The sequence below is a fragment of the Ammodytes marinus genome (genome assembly GCF_949987685.1).
Source record: "Ammodytes marinus genome assembly, chromosome: 11".
In the NCBI taxonomy this organism is placed as follows: domain Eukaryota; kingdom Metazoa; phylum Chordata; class Actinopteri; order Uranoscopiformes; family Ammodytidae; genus Ammodytes; species Ammodytes marinus.
The window spans coordinates 10,475,095-10,493,339 of record NC_137215.1 but is presented as its reverse complement, the minus strand read 5'-3'; the positions used below and the strand labels follow the sequence as shown (position 1 = coordinate 10,493,339).

The 18,245-nt window shown below is 39.8% G+C and overlaps 1 protein-coding gene across 1 annotated transcript in view; it reads left to right on the top strand.

Moving 5' to 3' along the window:
- Positions 1–18,245, top strand: part of grid1a (glutamate receptor, ionotropic, delta 1a) — a gene marked incomplete at its 3' end in the record, with an annotated part of 218,741 nt that overhangs the window by 188,567 nt on the left and 11,929 nt on the right. The window contains exons 9-12 of the mRNA XM_080037081.1: positions 7,125–7,226; positions 8,401–8,598; positions 11,915–12,246; positions 14,491–14,625. Of these exons, the coding sequence (XP_079893207.1) occupies positions 7,125–7,226; positions 8,401–8,598; positions 11,915–12,246; positions 14,491–14,625 (767 nt within the window). The remainder of the gene's footprint in view (positions 1–7,124; positions 7,227–8,400; positions 8,599–11,914; positions 12,247–14,490; positions 14,626–18,245) is intronic.

The following is an 18,245-nucleotide window of genomic DNA, read 5'->3' as shown; positions in this document are numbered from 1 at the left end:
ACACACACACTGACGAACACACACACACACACACACACACACACACACACACACACACACACACACACACACACACACACACACAGGAACATACAAAACATGCATGTCCACCAGCAGGGTCACACATTTGGACACAGCCTGACACACACAGTGCCGCTCCAAAGTACATTAACACACAAACACGTTCTGTACAAATTACAGGGCTGTGGGTCTCCCACACTGAGAGCGTGCAGCCAGGCATCCAGGGAACAGAGAGAGACAAGGGAGCACACTGACATGTGGGCGCTTGTATTTTAAAATCATTATAGGCAGAAAGGGACAGCAAGGCCAGATAATAGGTTTCCAAATGCATTCAGTGCTGTTTGTTATTACCTAGCATGTCTATCTGTGTGTCTGCCCGCTACATGGCAGAACCATTAACGGACACACATTCATGTAGCTCTCCTCTCCGTTTCTCTATAATTCCGTATGTGTACATTCAGGATTTTGTAGTTTTGAGTTTTTGTTGTTGTTATTTTTCCCCGCATGATGCGTAAAACTGGTGCGCACCATCAAGAAGAAGCCACCCTATTACATCTACAATGTACTGTTAATGTCATGGAGTGTAACAGTGATTGCATGTGATCCGCCCCTCACCCCCCGGACCCACAACAACCCCATCAGAGCCATGCTCATTCTGTCCCACTCTCTTCTCACTTTTATCTTTTCTTCTCATCTCCTCCTCTTCCGTCCTAACCCCGCCACCATTTTTCAGCCTGGGCTTCCTCCCTCTCCATCATCGTTTATCTGCATTCAGTCCATTTTCTCCCCAGCCTGATGGCTCTTAGATGAGGCGTCTTTCTGGTTAGAAACTGTAATGAAGACTGAAATACTATTTCCTGGATGGCTACTGTGAGTTTTATCCACCATCCGGTGCTGCTGCAGAGTGATCGATGCGGTTGTTTTTGTTGTTGTTGTCGTTGTTTTGCTTCCCCAGTTTGCTCTTATTGATGTGTCAGCTCGTCTCTCGGCAGATATTGCTAATGACTTCCAGCTTACACGAAGCTCTTTATAACGAAGTTAGTTCATTCCGATGTAATTGTTCCTTCTAGCCAAGCATGCACCAGGCAGTAGTTATCTCTCAAATGTGTCCACAATACGAATGCTGGCATTTTTGGAATGATTCATTATCAAAAAAATTATAATTTGTGTTATTAAATAGCAAAAAATAAATTACCCCAATACTGAATGTAGGCTATGTGTGGTTGATGTTTTTCATGGATCCAATCCTCAAGTTTTCACTGTAGTGTGCAATACAACTTTTTTTTTTAAATAATATGTTAATATACAGCATATCGTTCTGCTCACGTTCCATATAATAGCACCTCTAAATAGCTCTGTTCTAGAAATAATGTATGGCAATGCTGTCAAATAAGAGCATGCCAATTACCTTAGGAATAGAGAAAGTGAGAAGCTGCCCCAGGTGTAAAAGTTAAAATTAGAATCACATTTCACGTTGAAATTGTTTTTACCGGTTGCCTTGGCACAGTCGGCTTTGACATCATTGCCAGTAGATTAAATTAAATGTAAGGGGCCTTATTGTTGTTCTTACTCTAAGTAGTTGTTGGCACTTTCCGGTGGCTGGATCGAGTACATCCATCCAATTCCGTTTGCCTTTCATTTGCCCAAAAGCTAGCTCAACTCCAGCTAACTGAAGCTGATATCACCCTACAGCTGCTCCTTTGCGCCAGAGCAGATCCAAGTGTTCTGACATCCGACTGCAATCAGCCACAAGGGGTTGAATGATGTTGGATGTTCTCTTAATTTCCTTCATAATTATACTTTCAAACAGCTATAATTGAATTGATCGCATGGTGCGCTTAACAAACTGCACTTGTTTATGACTCATTGGTGAACCCTAGCTCTGTCTGGCTTACAAAGCAGTCATGACATTGAATAGTCTCTGAAGCGTGCTTCTCTCTTGCCAACAAATAGATCTGCATGGGGCTTCATCGGGCTGTTGATCCAATGATTAATTGGGAGGAAAAACACTACTGCAAGGGTTTGAAAGCTCCCCTACCTGGTTGTATTTTCCCTTGCAGGAAGATAAAGAACATTACTATGAGGTAGACGTTGCAGCTGTAATACTGATAGTGTTTCACAAGCCAGAAAGACCAATATGAATGCAATATAATCATACATTTTACAAATTAACCTCAAAATACAGTATTGGTATATTTCCACTAATTATTATTTGCTGGATCTGAGTTCTTATTTACCCAGCTCTATAGTGATAATAATTGGATTTTTTAAATGTATTTCCATCACAAGCCAATATAATCAGTGCCACACACCTGTTTATGCTAAAAAAAAATCATCAGGCGACACTCAACATCATTAGAATTCATATATAACTTAAAGATCCTACCATGTCTTATTTAGCAGTGTAGAGAATGTTACACGATTGGTTATTAGGCCAAAGAAAACAACATCATTATAACACATTTTAATTAGTCAACATGGTAATATCGTAATTTGTTGAACTGTAATTGCGTGCAAATGACCTCTTCTCATGAGTCTGCATATAGCATTAAGCTGGCAGTGCCCACTTATGGTTGTTCCTACAGCCTCACTGGCAAACGTAAATCCTCTTGAGCGGCACAAGTAATTGGATGAAAAGGGGATGATATTTCCCCATATCCCTTAATGTATTCTCTCTCATGTGCTCCAATCCATCTTGAAAACAATGTTGAACAAATGTTACGGACCTTAAAGCCACCCACATCATTAAAATGCAATTCACCTACAGTACCTGCTCCTGCTTTCGCTCACTTCATGAGGGGAAGTAAACAAAAACATAATTTTCAGTTCATAGGTGGATGTGAAGAGTTGAAAGCAGAATCAGTGACTCACTTTTTATGATAACTGGCAAGTCTGCAACCTTCTCACTGTCATATTCTCACATCAGGACCTCGCAACACTTTTGAAGCCCGCACCGTGTGCCATAAGCCTACAGATTTCTCTGTCTTTCTTCACCTCTTGAATACAGTCTTTTTTAAAGAAACGTTCTCTTTTTTTTTCTGAGAGGATGGAGGATAATTCTGCTCAATATATTCTGCACTGATCCTGAAACTCTGCCTCGTCTTTCCTCCATGATAACACTTTGTATTAAAAATCTATTTATAAAGCTTACATTGTGATGGAACACTTTTCTTATTAAATTTTCAAGATATTTTGTTTTTATTTGTGTCTACTGACTTGATTTCCTTCCTTATCTTCAGGTGTCTTTCCCTTTTTGCTCATTTCTCATCCCCCTTGTCTCTTCCAATACTTTTCAGGTTTTTGTTGTTTTTCTCTCTTTTTCTATCGGAGTGTTATGAAATGAATTTTGCCTCGTGTTGCTTATTAGAGGTTAGAGTGCAGACTGGCGCCATGTCAGCCCAGCTCATCTCCAGTATATCGGGTCAGATAAGATGTCCCTTGTCTTGACTAATTTAAATGGTCAGCTTTTGCTGTGTTTCTGGTGATCAGAGATAACACAGCTGGAACTCTCTGCCTTTTCTACTGGGAGGGAGGACATAAAGTGCAACATGAAAAATAAACATACGCACAGTTGTGCATACACCATACGTGGTATGGTGTATGCACAACTGTGCACAACACATCTAACCAATACACATGGTGTGTATTGGTTAGATGTGTAAAGTACATTGGTAAGAAAAGCAGAACATTCAGAGACACCTGACCCAACATGTAGGCAGCAAATAAGGCAAGCAATTAGATTGTGATGGATACTGTATATATAACATGCACTTTTGCAAACAGGCATACAGACTCTTCAATTGTTGTGTCAATATGAAGCTCGGCTCAGCATGATTGGCTTGTCAATATGTAAGAACCTATCGGACTGAACTAGCAGGCATAGGAGAATCATAATAGCAGCTCAAGCTCAAACTATGTCTCCACATTTAGAATGATGTGGTCGAAATGGAATCATGAAAGAGGATCAAGTGCTTTCTGTATGCCAATAAATGGATGTTGTAATAGAGGCAGAAATTGCACCATGAATCCAGGGCTATTTGACTCTTATCCCTTGAATAGTTTCTAGTGGCCATTGGTATCTAACAAAGCCCTATCACAGATGATTATTTCAGAGCATTGAGCATTATAATCGTTAAATAAATGGGGATCCTGTTGTTATTGGTGTGACTCTTTAAACAGGATATTCCGAAAACCTCAGCTCTATTCTCCAGTGTTGTAAGGTAAAAAACAAAGCATATACGCTAAGTTGAATAGAGACACACAACTAAATGTTTTTCTATCTCAGTTACCCTCTAGGTGACTGTTTGTTATGCAAAATATCTCAAACTTAAATCCTCAATGACCTGACACTCGGGAATAAAGCAAGAAAATGCCAAAAAATGTATTGGCTTGGCATCAAGAAACAAAAATTTGTTTCATGAATTGTTTTGTATATTCTTATTTACCAGAGAAAGATTCCAATATAATTAGTCAACATGTGAGAGTAAAGCAGTTACTCATACAGACATGACATTTTCAAAGCTTGTAATAAAACATCACAGTGTGTCTGGTAAAGTAATGCTCTTTGATATGCAGGTGGGGTGGCTTTTCTGTTTGTTATTGACCTTCCCAGTGGCGTGTTGTGGTGTGCAAAGCTCTGTGAAGTAGAAGTGTTCCTCTTTAGAGCTCTCCAGTTTACAGAGCTTGCTCACTGAGGACGAAGCCGCTCATGGAGAAAATAGTCCCCTGTGAAGCAAGCAACGCACAATGACATTTTGCCAACCTCCCCCCCATCACACACATACACACACACACACACACACACACACACACACACACACACACACACACACATACACACATACACACACACAGAAGCACACACACACATACTCTAAGATGTGTGCTGGACACAGTGGAATATGTCTGCATAACACAACTAGACTAGCTATTACAATTTGATGGTTCAGTACTTTCCCACAAAATTGCACTCATTTCCCACTTGTAGTTCAAGACCTTATGTTACCATTAAACCTTTCTCTTATCTCTGTGCAAAGTACTGTTTAGAAAAAGCATGTTTGTGTCTACTTCATAACCAATCAAAACCCTATATTATGTTTACAATCAACAATTTCATGACTAAACCGATCTCCATATCATTTGCATGCATTCAGCACTTGGATAAACGCCCTTAGAAGCACATTGCATTGATGAGATCCTGAATGGAAAGGAAACTGTTTGTATACGACCACGCAAGCTGGCAGGTTATAAACATGATTAACTTTCCGTTCGCAGTGCATAGCTATTTAGAGTATGTCTGAAGACTGAGATTGAGTGTATGTTGAGGGTAACAAGATCTGCAGATTGTTTGTGTCTTAAAAAATGATTCAACTAAAAATGAAATATTCTGCTTATGCATTTGCCAGCCTCATATGCACCTATTTCATTCAGAGTTGAAAGCTTGTGTTGCTGCCCTGTGCATCTATTGTCATTGTTGTTCTCTCCTGATTATACAGTATAATTACTTGCTTCTGAAAATGGTGTCAGTGACAGAGATTTGCGTTTGTTCATTTTGCCTTTGTCATCAATATCTATTGTTAGCCAAGTGGGTTAAGCAAGAATACAAAATCATTCTTAAAGACAGGTGGGGGGTTCTGATATATCCGTGCGCAAATCGAACTGCCTATGTCCACTCAGATAAAAGAGCAATGGAGCCTCAATATTTCATGAAGTTAGAGTTCAAAGTTAAGTGCAGGACGTCAAGCTTAGAAATGTCTTCACTCCTGTTCAAGGTTTTGATCTCTGGTACATTTTCTGACTGAATATTGAATGAAATGTCCAGAGCGATCTTCCCCAGGGCCAACAGTCTTTCAGAATGTTGTATGAACCTCCCCTTGCTGATGAAAGTGAGTCATATAAGCTGTATATAATATTTGCCAAACGCAGACACGTGTGCGTTTTTTTACTAGACAGAAATGACTAAGTTTGAACTCAAGCGGTGGTGGTTTGGCACCAGTTACTGTTTCATAAAGCATGAGTGCATTCACAAATATAACATGTATACAAATAGTTTACCAAAGTTTTTAAAAACATTAAATCAATGGTTGTATTGAAATATCTGCTGTGATAATTGCTGGTAGCATGTTGCAAAATGCAACTGATCAAACTGTTAATCAGAACACAGTAATCCAAAATGAAAAGCTAGAAAACAAAAACCAAACATGCATAAAATCATATGGCCATTTTGAAATGAGTAATTAACTCAACTAAAAAATACTTCAAAGCTCACAGCTTTTTAATGATGTACCGCACACCGATATGGATTACCGTGTGTTTCTGTGGGACGCATATATCTGTAAAAAAGACTCCTGATGGGGCAGACTGAAGTGTGCTGTGGTCAGCGAGGCCCGTTGTTTGCCCTCGGGACACCACGCTTGTCCTGTCAGCTCAGATCTCATAGACCACTCCAAACCATGTGTCGGACACTCAGAAGAAACCTTGTACAGCCAGCAGCACTGATTAAGAATTGAAGAAACATAAGCTTCCTTACTTTAGATATAGCTCAAAACATTGACAGTGTGGAATGAGACGTTTAAATATTGAAGGATAGTTCAAGAAACAAACTCAAACTGATCTGACATGCCTGAAATTTCATCTTTGTTTTGGTTTAATTCTGCAATTTTTACTCAACGAGCATGCTGTCTATTTAAGGTCCTAGTTATGTAATGATGTACTTCTTCTCCCTGTCTTTCCTCTCATCCTCATCATCATCATCATCACCACCTTCATCTGTATGATTACTGGTAAAGTATACATTAGGTTGCTTACATAGTGTGAAAATAAATTGCAGCATCCAGTCATGGAGCTTGATAAGAGGGTCCTAATGGCAGTCTAATAGCTAATGCGTGTTGTCTTGGTAACCAGCTGAGACGTTAACGTGGACATTGGACACCCAGTGTTGAGTGTCAGGACAGATTACCTCAAAAAAATTGCAAAAAGGCTTTTACTTTAAAGCTCACTCACAGTGTCATCCTGCCACACAGTATTTATTGTTAGAAACCTGTTCCATTTTTCTATTTTTATCCTTTTCTCTCATTTATCTGATGTTTTTTTCTCCCTTTCAGCTGGCCTCTTGGGACTCCACTCGCGGATTTAACGGTAGCCTAAAGGAGAATCGGATAGAAAGCGGAATGCAGGGAGTGACGCTCAAGATTGTAACATTACTGGTAAGTTGTAGGAGTACACTGAATATATTAACATTTGATCTGAGTAGGCAAAAATTGGAGTAAGAAAACAAACACTATGATATAGACACACGTTGAGGTTGTTCTTCACACCCACCGATTTAAGCAACAGTTAAAATATACATTCAAAGCTATACAATAGTGTGTGAATTCTGTTTTTAAAAGAGTTAACTTAAAAAACACCAATTTTTCATGCATATGTTTATCATACTGCAGTTGCATTAAAAGCATAGGCCCCACAGCACGCACGCCGAGCAGACAGCAGAAAGACTTATTACAACATATTTGTTGCAAATGTTGGGGTTAATTAAGGCTAAGTTTGCTATTTGCAAATCAACTTTTTCTATACAAAATCTTTAGTCTTAAGTCCAGTCAAAGTCCTCGCCTCTAATGGGGTCAGTGAGGATGGGGGAATCAACAAGGACTAGACCTCTTCTAATTGACTTTAGATTGTTTGGTCAAACCCTCCTGTGAATCCAAAGCAACATAAAGCCGGCACGTTGCAGCAGCTTTTCTTACTAAACTAACCCCACCACTTCAGCAGATAAAGTCTCGTCCTACCTCTTTCCCTCAGTCACCCCCTCCCCCCCATCTTCTTCACACATGATTTACCTGCACCATATTTATTCACATAAGTTCTGCTGCTCAGCTCTCCCGTGGCAGTGACACTTAATCAAGTCATTTGCCTCTGCCCCACTTGAAACCCCCCTGTCTTTACTCCTCCTTCACCATTTAATTCTGCCTTGACACGTTCAACCCATAAAGAAGAACCACAGTAGGGTGTAATAAATTTAAAATGGCAATTTCAACGTTAGCGAACCATAGCAATTTCAATGGCGCCATGTGTTACAGGTCAACAGTTGCAGAGGCAACTATTTTATTATGATAGAGCTCAGCTTGGATCACCTTAGAACCTCCTCATTAAGGTGTCACCCCAAAGTTCTTAAAATGACTGAATGTGTCCTCGCCTTGGTCGCCGATCTTGCCCCGTTGAGATTATGGTGCATCTAGATACATTGACATACCTGTGATTTAGCACACATTTCCTGAAAGGATACATTTTGGGTTTAGAAAACAAGCATTTAAAGATGTTTATTGTAGAAACGTATTATGAAAACGGTCCCTTTAACTAGTTTTTTAATATGGATTCAAACAGGAAGAGCCTTTTGTGATGGTGGCAGAGAATATTCTGGGCCAACCAAAGAGATACAAGGGTTTTTCCATTGACGTCCTGGATGCCTTAGCCAAGATCCTGGGCTTCAAGTATGACATCTACCAAGTCGGGGACGGGAAGTATGGATCAGCACTCCCTAATGGATCCTGGAATGGCATGATTGGAGAACTCATTGGCAAGGTTGGTGTGTTTTCTTTCTTATCTCAGTCAATCAATGTCCAGATTTCATTCCAAATCTTTTTTTCTGGGAGTCAGGCCACGTTGCCTTGTTTTGAAATAGGAAACAAATTATAATGCTCAGCAAAGTGGAAAAGATTAGAAAAACACTGAAAAGGCCAACAGCCTCTATCTGCAAATCAGTTTTCTCTAGTGGACGTCATCACCGATTGATTTGACTATGTCTGATCCCTGCTTTTTGGAGGGCAACTGATAAAGTTTGAGAACTTAACAAAAGCTTTTTATGAGTCATAATAGTCGTCCATGTTTTTCCATGTTTCTGTTGACAATTTCGGTTTCATTACTTCGAGGCACATGCACTCTCACCCTACAATCATTGTACTTGTTTATCAGAGGGAGCCGTGTGATTGAACAATAACAAAGTGAACAATATGTAGTTAAACACAAATGTCCCAATGCGGTTACTTCCACTAGTTTCAGCATGATGAGCTAATATGGTGCCACAGAAGCTTCTGTGTCTCACACTCCTCTTCAACGTTACTTTTTTTATTGTTTTACTTTGTTTTATTTATTTAATTTTTTTGCAGCTTGCACACCGCCCTATCATTCAATATAATAGAAAACAACACCTGCATATACGATTGTTAGTTGACAACACTTTTGCACCACAATCAACCCACATATATAATATCCATGGCTTGGATTGCCTGCAGTTGTATCTGAAGGAGATGTATGAAATGAGGGTCATAGGCCAGGGCCCTTATAGACTGAGGAAACGGTTATACATGCCTCCTATACCAGGTATTCTTGGAAATGTCCAGTCAATGGATAATTAGCTGGATGAACCCAGGAACATATGGTCTTTTAATTGTTGTATATATGTTTACGTGCCAACGGGGACTTAGTAAAGTCGATCCGACAACAAGTGTTGCTCATATGTGGACATAATGTCTTTGGACTTTTGTTCTAGCCTACAACACCTTTAAATAATCTGATGCCACATTTATTATCTCCCAGGGGGGTTTACATGGGTCGTTCTCACAGCGGTGTATTCAACCACATGCTGACATTAGCATAGGGCTGGGCGATTAATTGAATTTCGATTTCGGTTACAATTTTGGCTTCCCTCGATCATGAAAACAAGATAATCGTAATAAAACGGTTATTGTGCGGCACGCCGGGTCATGTGTAGTAAATGCAGCGCACCCTTCTGTCTCCACCTGCGCTCCGCCCCGCCCCCGCCCGAACACTGTCGCTTTCAGCGATTCCAGTGCAATTGTTTATTCAGCATAAAGTTAAAACGCTCGTCCAGGATGTTACACCGAAACACAAAAGCCTTGCGCGATTGAAGCAGCGTGTCACTCGGTGAAACATGGTGCGAGTGAGACACTGTGATGGCGGTGGGTAACGGTGTCATTCACAGTGAGAACTTGCCGGTGTGAGCCGCCGCGCAGAAAAGCTCTGTGGCTTTACGGGTAAAATGATAGTCGGGGATTCCTGCACATTAACGTTGTTGAGGGGAAAGGCTTCCGCTTTCTGATTGCATTTCTCGAGCCTGAATATATTGTGTCATGTCGGCAAACTATCTGCGCGACAAGAGCAAATATACAGTGAGACGCACCCCCTCCGTTAGTTTCAGTCTACAGACGAAAAGTTACAACCAGCACCTAAGCATGGACTTTGTTTAAATAAAGCGTCTAATTTTTATGGTCAGCGCTCTGATGCAAATTCTGAAGTCTGAACATTACGGTGTCAACAGTGGTGTAGTTTTTTTTACAGCAACTCAACGTGCACTGCAAAAAAAGAGAAGGCAATAAGTCAATCTTTTTGTAGATTCATAGCCTACCTCCTCTTATAAGTCGAAGTACAAATCAATGAATGGTTCACAATCACATCCCTAGTAAAATATTAATTTTACTCTTAGATTCGAAGGTTTTACTGATTATTTATTTTGTGTGGCTTTTTAGTTGTAGGCTATGTTTGAGGAGCACAATTGGGAGTTTTGTTTATGTAATGTTGAAAGAATTGGCTGAATTTTCATTTTGGTGCATCCCTACAATGAATAATCGTCTTTAATAACCGTGATTACAATATCAATCAAAATAATCGTGATTATCATTTTTGCCATTATCGAGCAGCCCTACATTAGCATGCCCTGAATTAGCTGTAGTTATGGCAGCTTTTGCAGGGGTGGGCTGAAACAATTACGGGAACATGACTACATGCCAGGCCTGCCTGTTCACGCAAACCACCAGCCCGCTTATTTTGTAGACCAAACCTATCTGTTAATGTAAAGGGTATCAGACAAGTTATGCATTTGGCCATTATGTTCATAAGGGAGAAAAGATATCCAGATTACAAAATGACAAGTAGCCAATCTGAATACTGAGTAGTCAATGTATGCTATGGCTTTGGGTGCACTCTCCATTTTTTCCACTCTCAGATCAGCTGGCGGATGTGTTCAGAGTCAGACATGGTCAATCTGTCACTGATCCAGTCTGCAGTCCACACATGTAAAAATCACTCTGTATAGATTACATTAGCACCCACTATTCCCCATTAGGACCCACCCTCTAAAATGGGCATACAGGCCAAACAGATCCACAAACAAAGCCATAGCTCTTGCCCTCGACACTTCCCTCTCCAGCCATCTAAGCCAGAGGAACACATATGTGAGAATGCTGTAGTGTTCGTTGACCGTATTCCAGGATTCAACACCATTGTGCCTCCCAAACCCACCATCAGGCTCAGAGACCTAGGCTTAACACCTCCTTGTGTGACTTGATCCTACAACTTCCACCTTGACTTTGAACACATTGAATTCAAAGATTAGCAAGAAAGCACAGTCTAGACTTAATACTAAGAAGGCTTAATGCTGTCCTTGGTTATTAGCCTAAAAGTCAACAGTGTACTGGGTAGTTATGTAATTATATAAGGCAAAGTTTGGTCTCATAAAGATGAAGTTTGTTTTACCCTGCTCAGAAAATAAGAGTAAGGAGTTGAGACAAATTGCATTGCAATTTTAAAATTAGAATTAAAAATGTGTACTGATGGTGGTAAAAGGGAGAATTTGATTTATAACCAGAATAAATAGGTTTCTTCTTTTTGGAAAGTATAATGTGCACTCTAAATGTCCTTCCAATTGTGATCATTAGTGTCAGAGAAAAAGTGGCCTGATGGTGCTTCAGAAAGACGGTTTCCACAAAGTATGGATTTGCTAGCTATTATTTTAATGACTAACAGCATGCAAAATACTTCAACGTATTCTGTTGATTTTAAAAGACATTTTATAAATGAACATATGACTCTTCCTCAACAGCGAGCGGACTTGGCCTTATCAGCCATCACCATCACCCCGGAGCGGGAGAGTGTGGTGGATTTCAGCAAGCGCTACCTGGACTATTCAGTGGGAATCCTGATGCGCAAGTCGGAGGAAAAGATCAACATTTTCTCTTTGCTGGCACCGTTTGACCTGGCAGTGTGGGCGTGTATTGCCGCAGCCATCCCTGTGGTGGGCATCATGATCTTCCTGCTCAGGCGCATCCAGGCGGTGCGCTGTCAGAACAATACAGGAGGCCATCCGCCTTCTGTCTCCACTTCACTTCAGAGCGCCATCTGGATTGTCTACGGCGCTTTTGTGCAACAAGGTGGGTGAAATGCTTGTAGTTTGGACTCCTTAACATGCAAAGATAGCGGTGTTACATTATGTAATCATCATATAATGAAGGGGCAAAGATAGGCAGTATGGCTGAATGATTTGGGTTAAATATGTAATTGGGACACTGAAGCATGGTCCATTGGTTTAGTTCAACAGTATTATCTCCCTTGTGGAAAAGATGAGAAGATCCACACATTTGTTGATGTGACATAATTTCTAAACTTTGTTTCCCTACATTCTGCATACAGTTATGGGCAATTTGAATCGAGTATCTGAAATAGTGAATAACACATATTTTAAGCGTTAAGAAGAGTTTTTGAAATCCATCTTTTTAGCAAGGTGTGTTATGGTGTTCTTTGACCACATGGTGCCTTTGTTTTCATACCCAGCAATGGTTGGAAATAACTCATCATTTATATTAGATAATAAAATACAATATGATAATATAATATAATATAGTATACATCTCTTCAAAGTGAAACCCTGAGTCTTAAAAGAACAAAAGGTAAGAAAAAAATCAGAAAATATGATAAGAAGATTCAAAAACCAGTCCAATCAATGAAAATGCATATGTGAATGTCAGCAAATGCTAGTTAGTGAGTCAGTTTGAGCCCAGCCAAGCAGTTTCTAAAGGTGCCCTTGTTAAGGAGAACACACCATCTTTAGATCTGGTGGAGTTCCAGAATTGTCCAGTTTGGATAAATGACTACTTCAGGATGTGATGTTAAAACTTGAACTGCATCTATCAAAGTCTGGCACTCTGCCTATGAGCCTTTTTTAACCTGACACCCACTAGATTTCAATATAAGCTGAATTTAATGCCTTTTCTCTTTTTTTCCTCCCTATTTCTGGCTTGCGCTCCAACATTGCCACTTGATTCTTCAGTCAAGTGGATTGCAATATTTCTTGGGATGACGTAGGCCACTTTGATATGGATCTAACTACTGATGCATAGTGTGCCATTGTCAGAGAGCATAATCTTGGCAACCATATGCCTCCAACAATTTCTTAATGATATAGTAACACTTGGCTGGGTTTTGTTGTATGTTCAGAGCAGATCCAACTATCCACCCACGGACTTTTGTTCCATAATGAGGTCAGAGAGCTAGGAAATAATCTGAAACTGTCCAGGAGAACTGATGAAAATTCCACATTTTACTTAAGATGAGCAATTTGTTTAAAAAATTAAAGGGACTGCACCACAGCTGACCATTACAGTGGGGTAAGATACAGTAAAGTTTCAAGATTTCATGTTCGATGACCTTAAGAAATCATTCAACGCCATATGTAATAAAAATGACTGATGCCAGAGTATAATGCACCTGACAAGCGCTTCAGTTTTTTTTTCTTCCAATATGTCCTAAGGGCACAGCTTCCGATTGTGACACTTTCAGACAAATATGTTTTCATCACATTTCACACTCCTGAATCTTTCAGATGACATTTCTATGGCTTTACTTTTCAAAATTAGAATGTGTCCTGACATTTTTCGTATCCACCTCATAAACTGTTGGATATTTACAGCTAAGAAATAAATATGAGAGAGGTAGATTTTAGGATAACAAATCTAATGTGAAGAACTAGTCTCAAAAACAAGGACGGGTACAGGGTTAAGGACAAGACTGAAAACTAATGAGTACTACTACGCTCTTTGAAAAAAATGGAATATAAAAGCTTGCAAGTTCACTTTCAGGGTTGATGGTTCTGAATAATTCTAAGCTCTTTGGAATAAATGCGATGACAACAGCTGATGAAAACACTTCTCCAGTGTCACATGCAAATGATCTGTTTTGAATTATCTTATTATGAGTTTCAACAGAAAAATAAAAGGTACTTTAAGGCATAACATTTTAAATGTGAGAGCTAAAACAATCTTAGTCACTCAAAGCATAAGTCATTAATATATTTTTTTAAATACTTTATTTTATAGACTCTCATAATATAAAAAGTACCTGAAACAATAGAGTGTTGACACATTACCCTGATAATAAAAAAGCATGCCTGCACATCTTTTTGACTTCAACATCAGATGTATGGCGTACAAATATGTGTTGCCTAAATAGGATTACGGTGCATATTAAGGTGTATTATTTGCACTTGATTGGGTATAAGAAGTAGCTACATTATATCCAATGTTGTGATGTTATGTGATGCTACACATTACATAGTAAACTTGATGATGTGTGGCTCTGTGCACTTTGTATACCTATTTGTCATGCCTGCCCTTCCACAGGCAGTGACTCAATCCTGGGATCCGTTGCTCTGCGTATTGTCATGGGCAGCTGGTGGCTCTTCACTCTCATTGTGTGTTCGTCCTACACAGCAAACCTGGCCGCCTACCTCACCGTGTCACGTATGGACAATGCTGTCAGGTAAGGCACCATGCTTTTGGCAGGCACTGCTTTTATGCTGCATTGGTTTTCCAATATATGTTATGTGTGAAATAGGTTGCAGGCTCCAACATTACCCATAGACTGGGCCATTCCCATTGGGACCAGTGACAGCCAATCAGAGGTTGCGACATAAGAGCGTTTTAGAAGATTTTCAGGACAAGACAACAAAATGCATTTGATTTGATAAAATACACAAAAGAAAGGCGAAATGTATTCCCCACTCTTAGCCCTGCCCAAGCGTCTTACCATTTCTCAAATAAATTTCAGCGAGAGCAGTTTACAAGGCTACAGAAAGAAAAGAGGACTGCATCTCCCAAATTTGCGACATGATGATGTGTTGGCTGCCAGACCAGTGAAAACACATTAGATTTAACATTCCCCAGTATAATATAGTTTTTATGTTGTATGGTCTTCTCTTGAGGTCTGACTGAAGGTTCATCTGTGAGCATATCTCATTAGCTGCGATTGGTACAGAGTGTTTTGTATTTCTACTTGAAAATTCTGACCCGCTGACTAACAACTACCTGTCCCCAGTCCAAATGCTATTTGTCAGTGAATCCAATTTGGTGCTGTCTCTCCCAAAAGAATAGGCATAGAGGCATTTGATTGCATTGGGTCCGTCTTCTGCTGAACAAATAGCCACATGCGGACATGTGTGGAGATGGAGTGAATGCTAAGTAGCACATACACAATGTCTTTGAAGAGACATGTACAGGTGTGTGTGTGTGTGTGTGTGTGTTTTTTAACCTTTATTTATACAGGTAGATCCCATTGAGACCGAAGACTCTTTTGAAAGGGAGACCTGTTTTTCCTATCCCACGTTACCATTCACACACACATTCGCACCGATAGCAGGCTAACTATCGACATTCACACGAGGCAAGGTGGGTGAAGTGTCTTGCCCAAGGACACAACAACTATCACACAGGTGGCAGGGCGGGGATCAAACCTCCAACCCTTTGATCATCAGCCGACCCGCTCTACCAACTGAGCCATAGTCGCCCACACACACACAACTGTGTGTGTGTGGGCGTGTGTGTGTGTGTGTGTGTGTGTGTGTGTGTGTGTGTGTGTGTGTGTGTGTGTGTGTGTGTGTGTGTGTGTGTGTGTGTGTGTGTGTGTGTGTGTGTGTGTGTGTGTGTGTGTGTGTGTGTGTGTGTGTGTGTGTGTGTGTAAATGTTTGGCAAAGTGCAATTACAGTGACTTTATCTCTCAAATTGTATTACATTCTGTTTCAGATAATTGACCTAACTGCAAATAGTTGCATTTAGAAGTTAGGCGATAGGGAAAAGTACACTGTGGCCGAATTTATAATTTGGACAACAACAAACCGTACATGTCCCTAAATGCTGTTCTAAGTTGTGATTTGTTTATAAAACTGGTAGCCTGTGTGACTCATCTCTTGGCTTATCGAAATTAATTGTGCGGAAAACCGGCATCGATTTTTAAAGACCTGCATGTTCATTACATTTCTGAGATCAATTATTATTAACTTTCAATCAACCGAAATGATTCACCTTCACTAAAAACATGCCTTTTGTTTGTTAGAGGAGAATATAAGAACCTGGCAGGACTACAACTGCCTGTAATCCAAATGTGATTGTATGCAATAGCCTACACACAGTAAAGCTTTCCTTATTGCAAGAAGAGATAATCATGGCCATTCTAAAATATATGTATTGGTCTTTTTCAACCAGTATTTTTCAAGCTCAGGCAGGAGAGAACATTATTTTACAGTCATATGAAAAAGTTTGGGAACCCCTCTCAGCCGGCATTATAATTGACTCTGCTTTCACAAAAAAAATATAAAAGTGGTATGTCTTTAATTTACCAGGAACAGCTAAGTACTGGGATGTTTTCCAAACAAAGATTTTTTGAAAAGCAGTATTTGGTTGTATGAAATAAAATAAAATGTGAAAAACTGGCTGTGCAAAAATGTGGGTACCCTTGTGGTTTTGTTGATTTTAATGCCTGTAACAGCATGTAAAACTGATGACTTTAAACACAAAGTTGGTTGGATTATGTTGTTAAGCCTTGAACCTCATAGAAATGTCTGTTTAATCATGAGAAAATGTATTTTAGGTGCCTAAATGCAAGTTGCACTTCTCTTTGACTCTCTGCTGAAGTGAGACAGAATGGGATCATCAAAACAGCTCCCAAAAGATCTGAAAAACAAAGATTGTTCATTGTCATGGTTTAGGGGAAGGCTACAAGAAGCTTTCCCAAAGGTTTCAATTGTCAATTTCGACTGTAAGGAACGTTCTCAGGGAATGGAAGGACACAGGCACAGTGGCAGTTAAACCCAGGTCTGGCAGACCAAGAAAAAAACAGGAGCGGCATAGGTGGAGGATTGTGAGAATGGTTGCACACAACCCACAGATCACCTCCAAAGACCTGCAAGAACATCTGGCTGCAGATTGTGTATCTGTACATCGTTCAACAATTCAGCGCAATTTGCACCAAAACATCTGCTTTTTATAAAGACCAAATAACTTATTTTTTGTCTCATCAGTCCAAAGCATTTTCTTCCAATATGAATCTGGCTTGTCTAAATGAGCTTTTGCATACTCCATGCAACTGTATCTGTGGCGTGGGCGCAGAAAGGGCTTCCTTCTTATCACCTGGCCATACAGATGTTTTGGTGCAAATTGCACTGATTTGTTGAACCATGTACAGATACACAATCTGCAGCCAGATGTTCTTGCAGGTCTTTGGAGGTGATCTTTGGGTTGTGTGCAACCATTCTCACAATCCGCCGCATATGCCGCTCTTGTACTTTTCTTGGTCTGCTAGACCTGGGTTTAACTGCAACTGTGCCTGTGTCCTTCCATTCCCTGACAACGTTCCTTACAGTAGAAATTGACAATTGAAACCTTTGGGAAAGCTTCTTGTAGCCTTCCCCTAAACCATGATAATGAATAATCTTTGTTTTTAAGATCTTTTGGGAGCAGTTTTGATGATCCCATTCTGTCTCACTTCAGCAGAGAGTCAAAGAGAAGTGCAACTTGCATTTAGGCACCTAAAATACATTGTCTCATGATTAAACAGACATTTCTATGAGGTTCAAGACTTAACCACATTATCCAACCAACTTTGTGTTTAAATTCATCAGTTTTACATGCTGTTACAGGCATTAAAATCAACAAAACCACAAGGGTACCCATATTTTTGCACAGCCAGTTTTTCATATTTAATTTGATTTCATACAACCAAATACTGCTTTTCAAAAAATCTTTGTTTGGAAAACATCCCAGTACTTAGCTGTTCCTGGTAAATTAAAGACATACCACTTTTATATTTTTTTTGTGAAAGCAGAGTCAATTATAATGCCGGCTGAGAGGGGTTCCCAAACTTTTTCATATGATTGTATACCCAATAGCTTAACCCATCGTGCATAAAACCCTTTTTAATTGCCCTGCATCAAGACCTACTTAGCAACAGTGCATTCAAATTGACTCTGCTGCTCCACTTCCTAATTACATAATCTGTGTGATTAAATACGGCAAACTCCCTGTAAACACTTTCATGTACATTATTTTATGATTCTACCAACAATGAAATCTATCCACTCTCGTCTGAATAAAGACTATAAGAAAAAT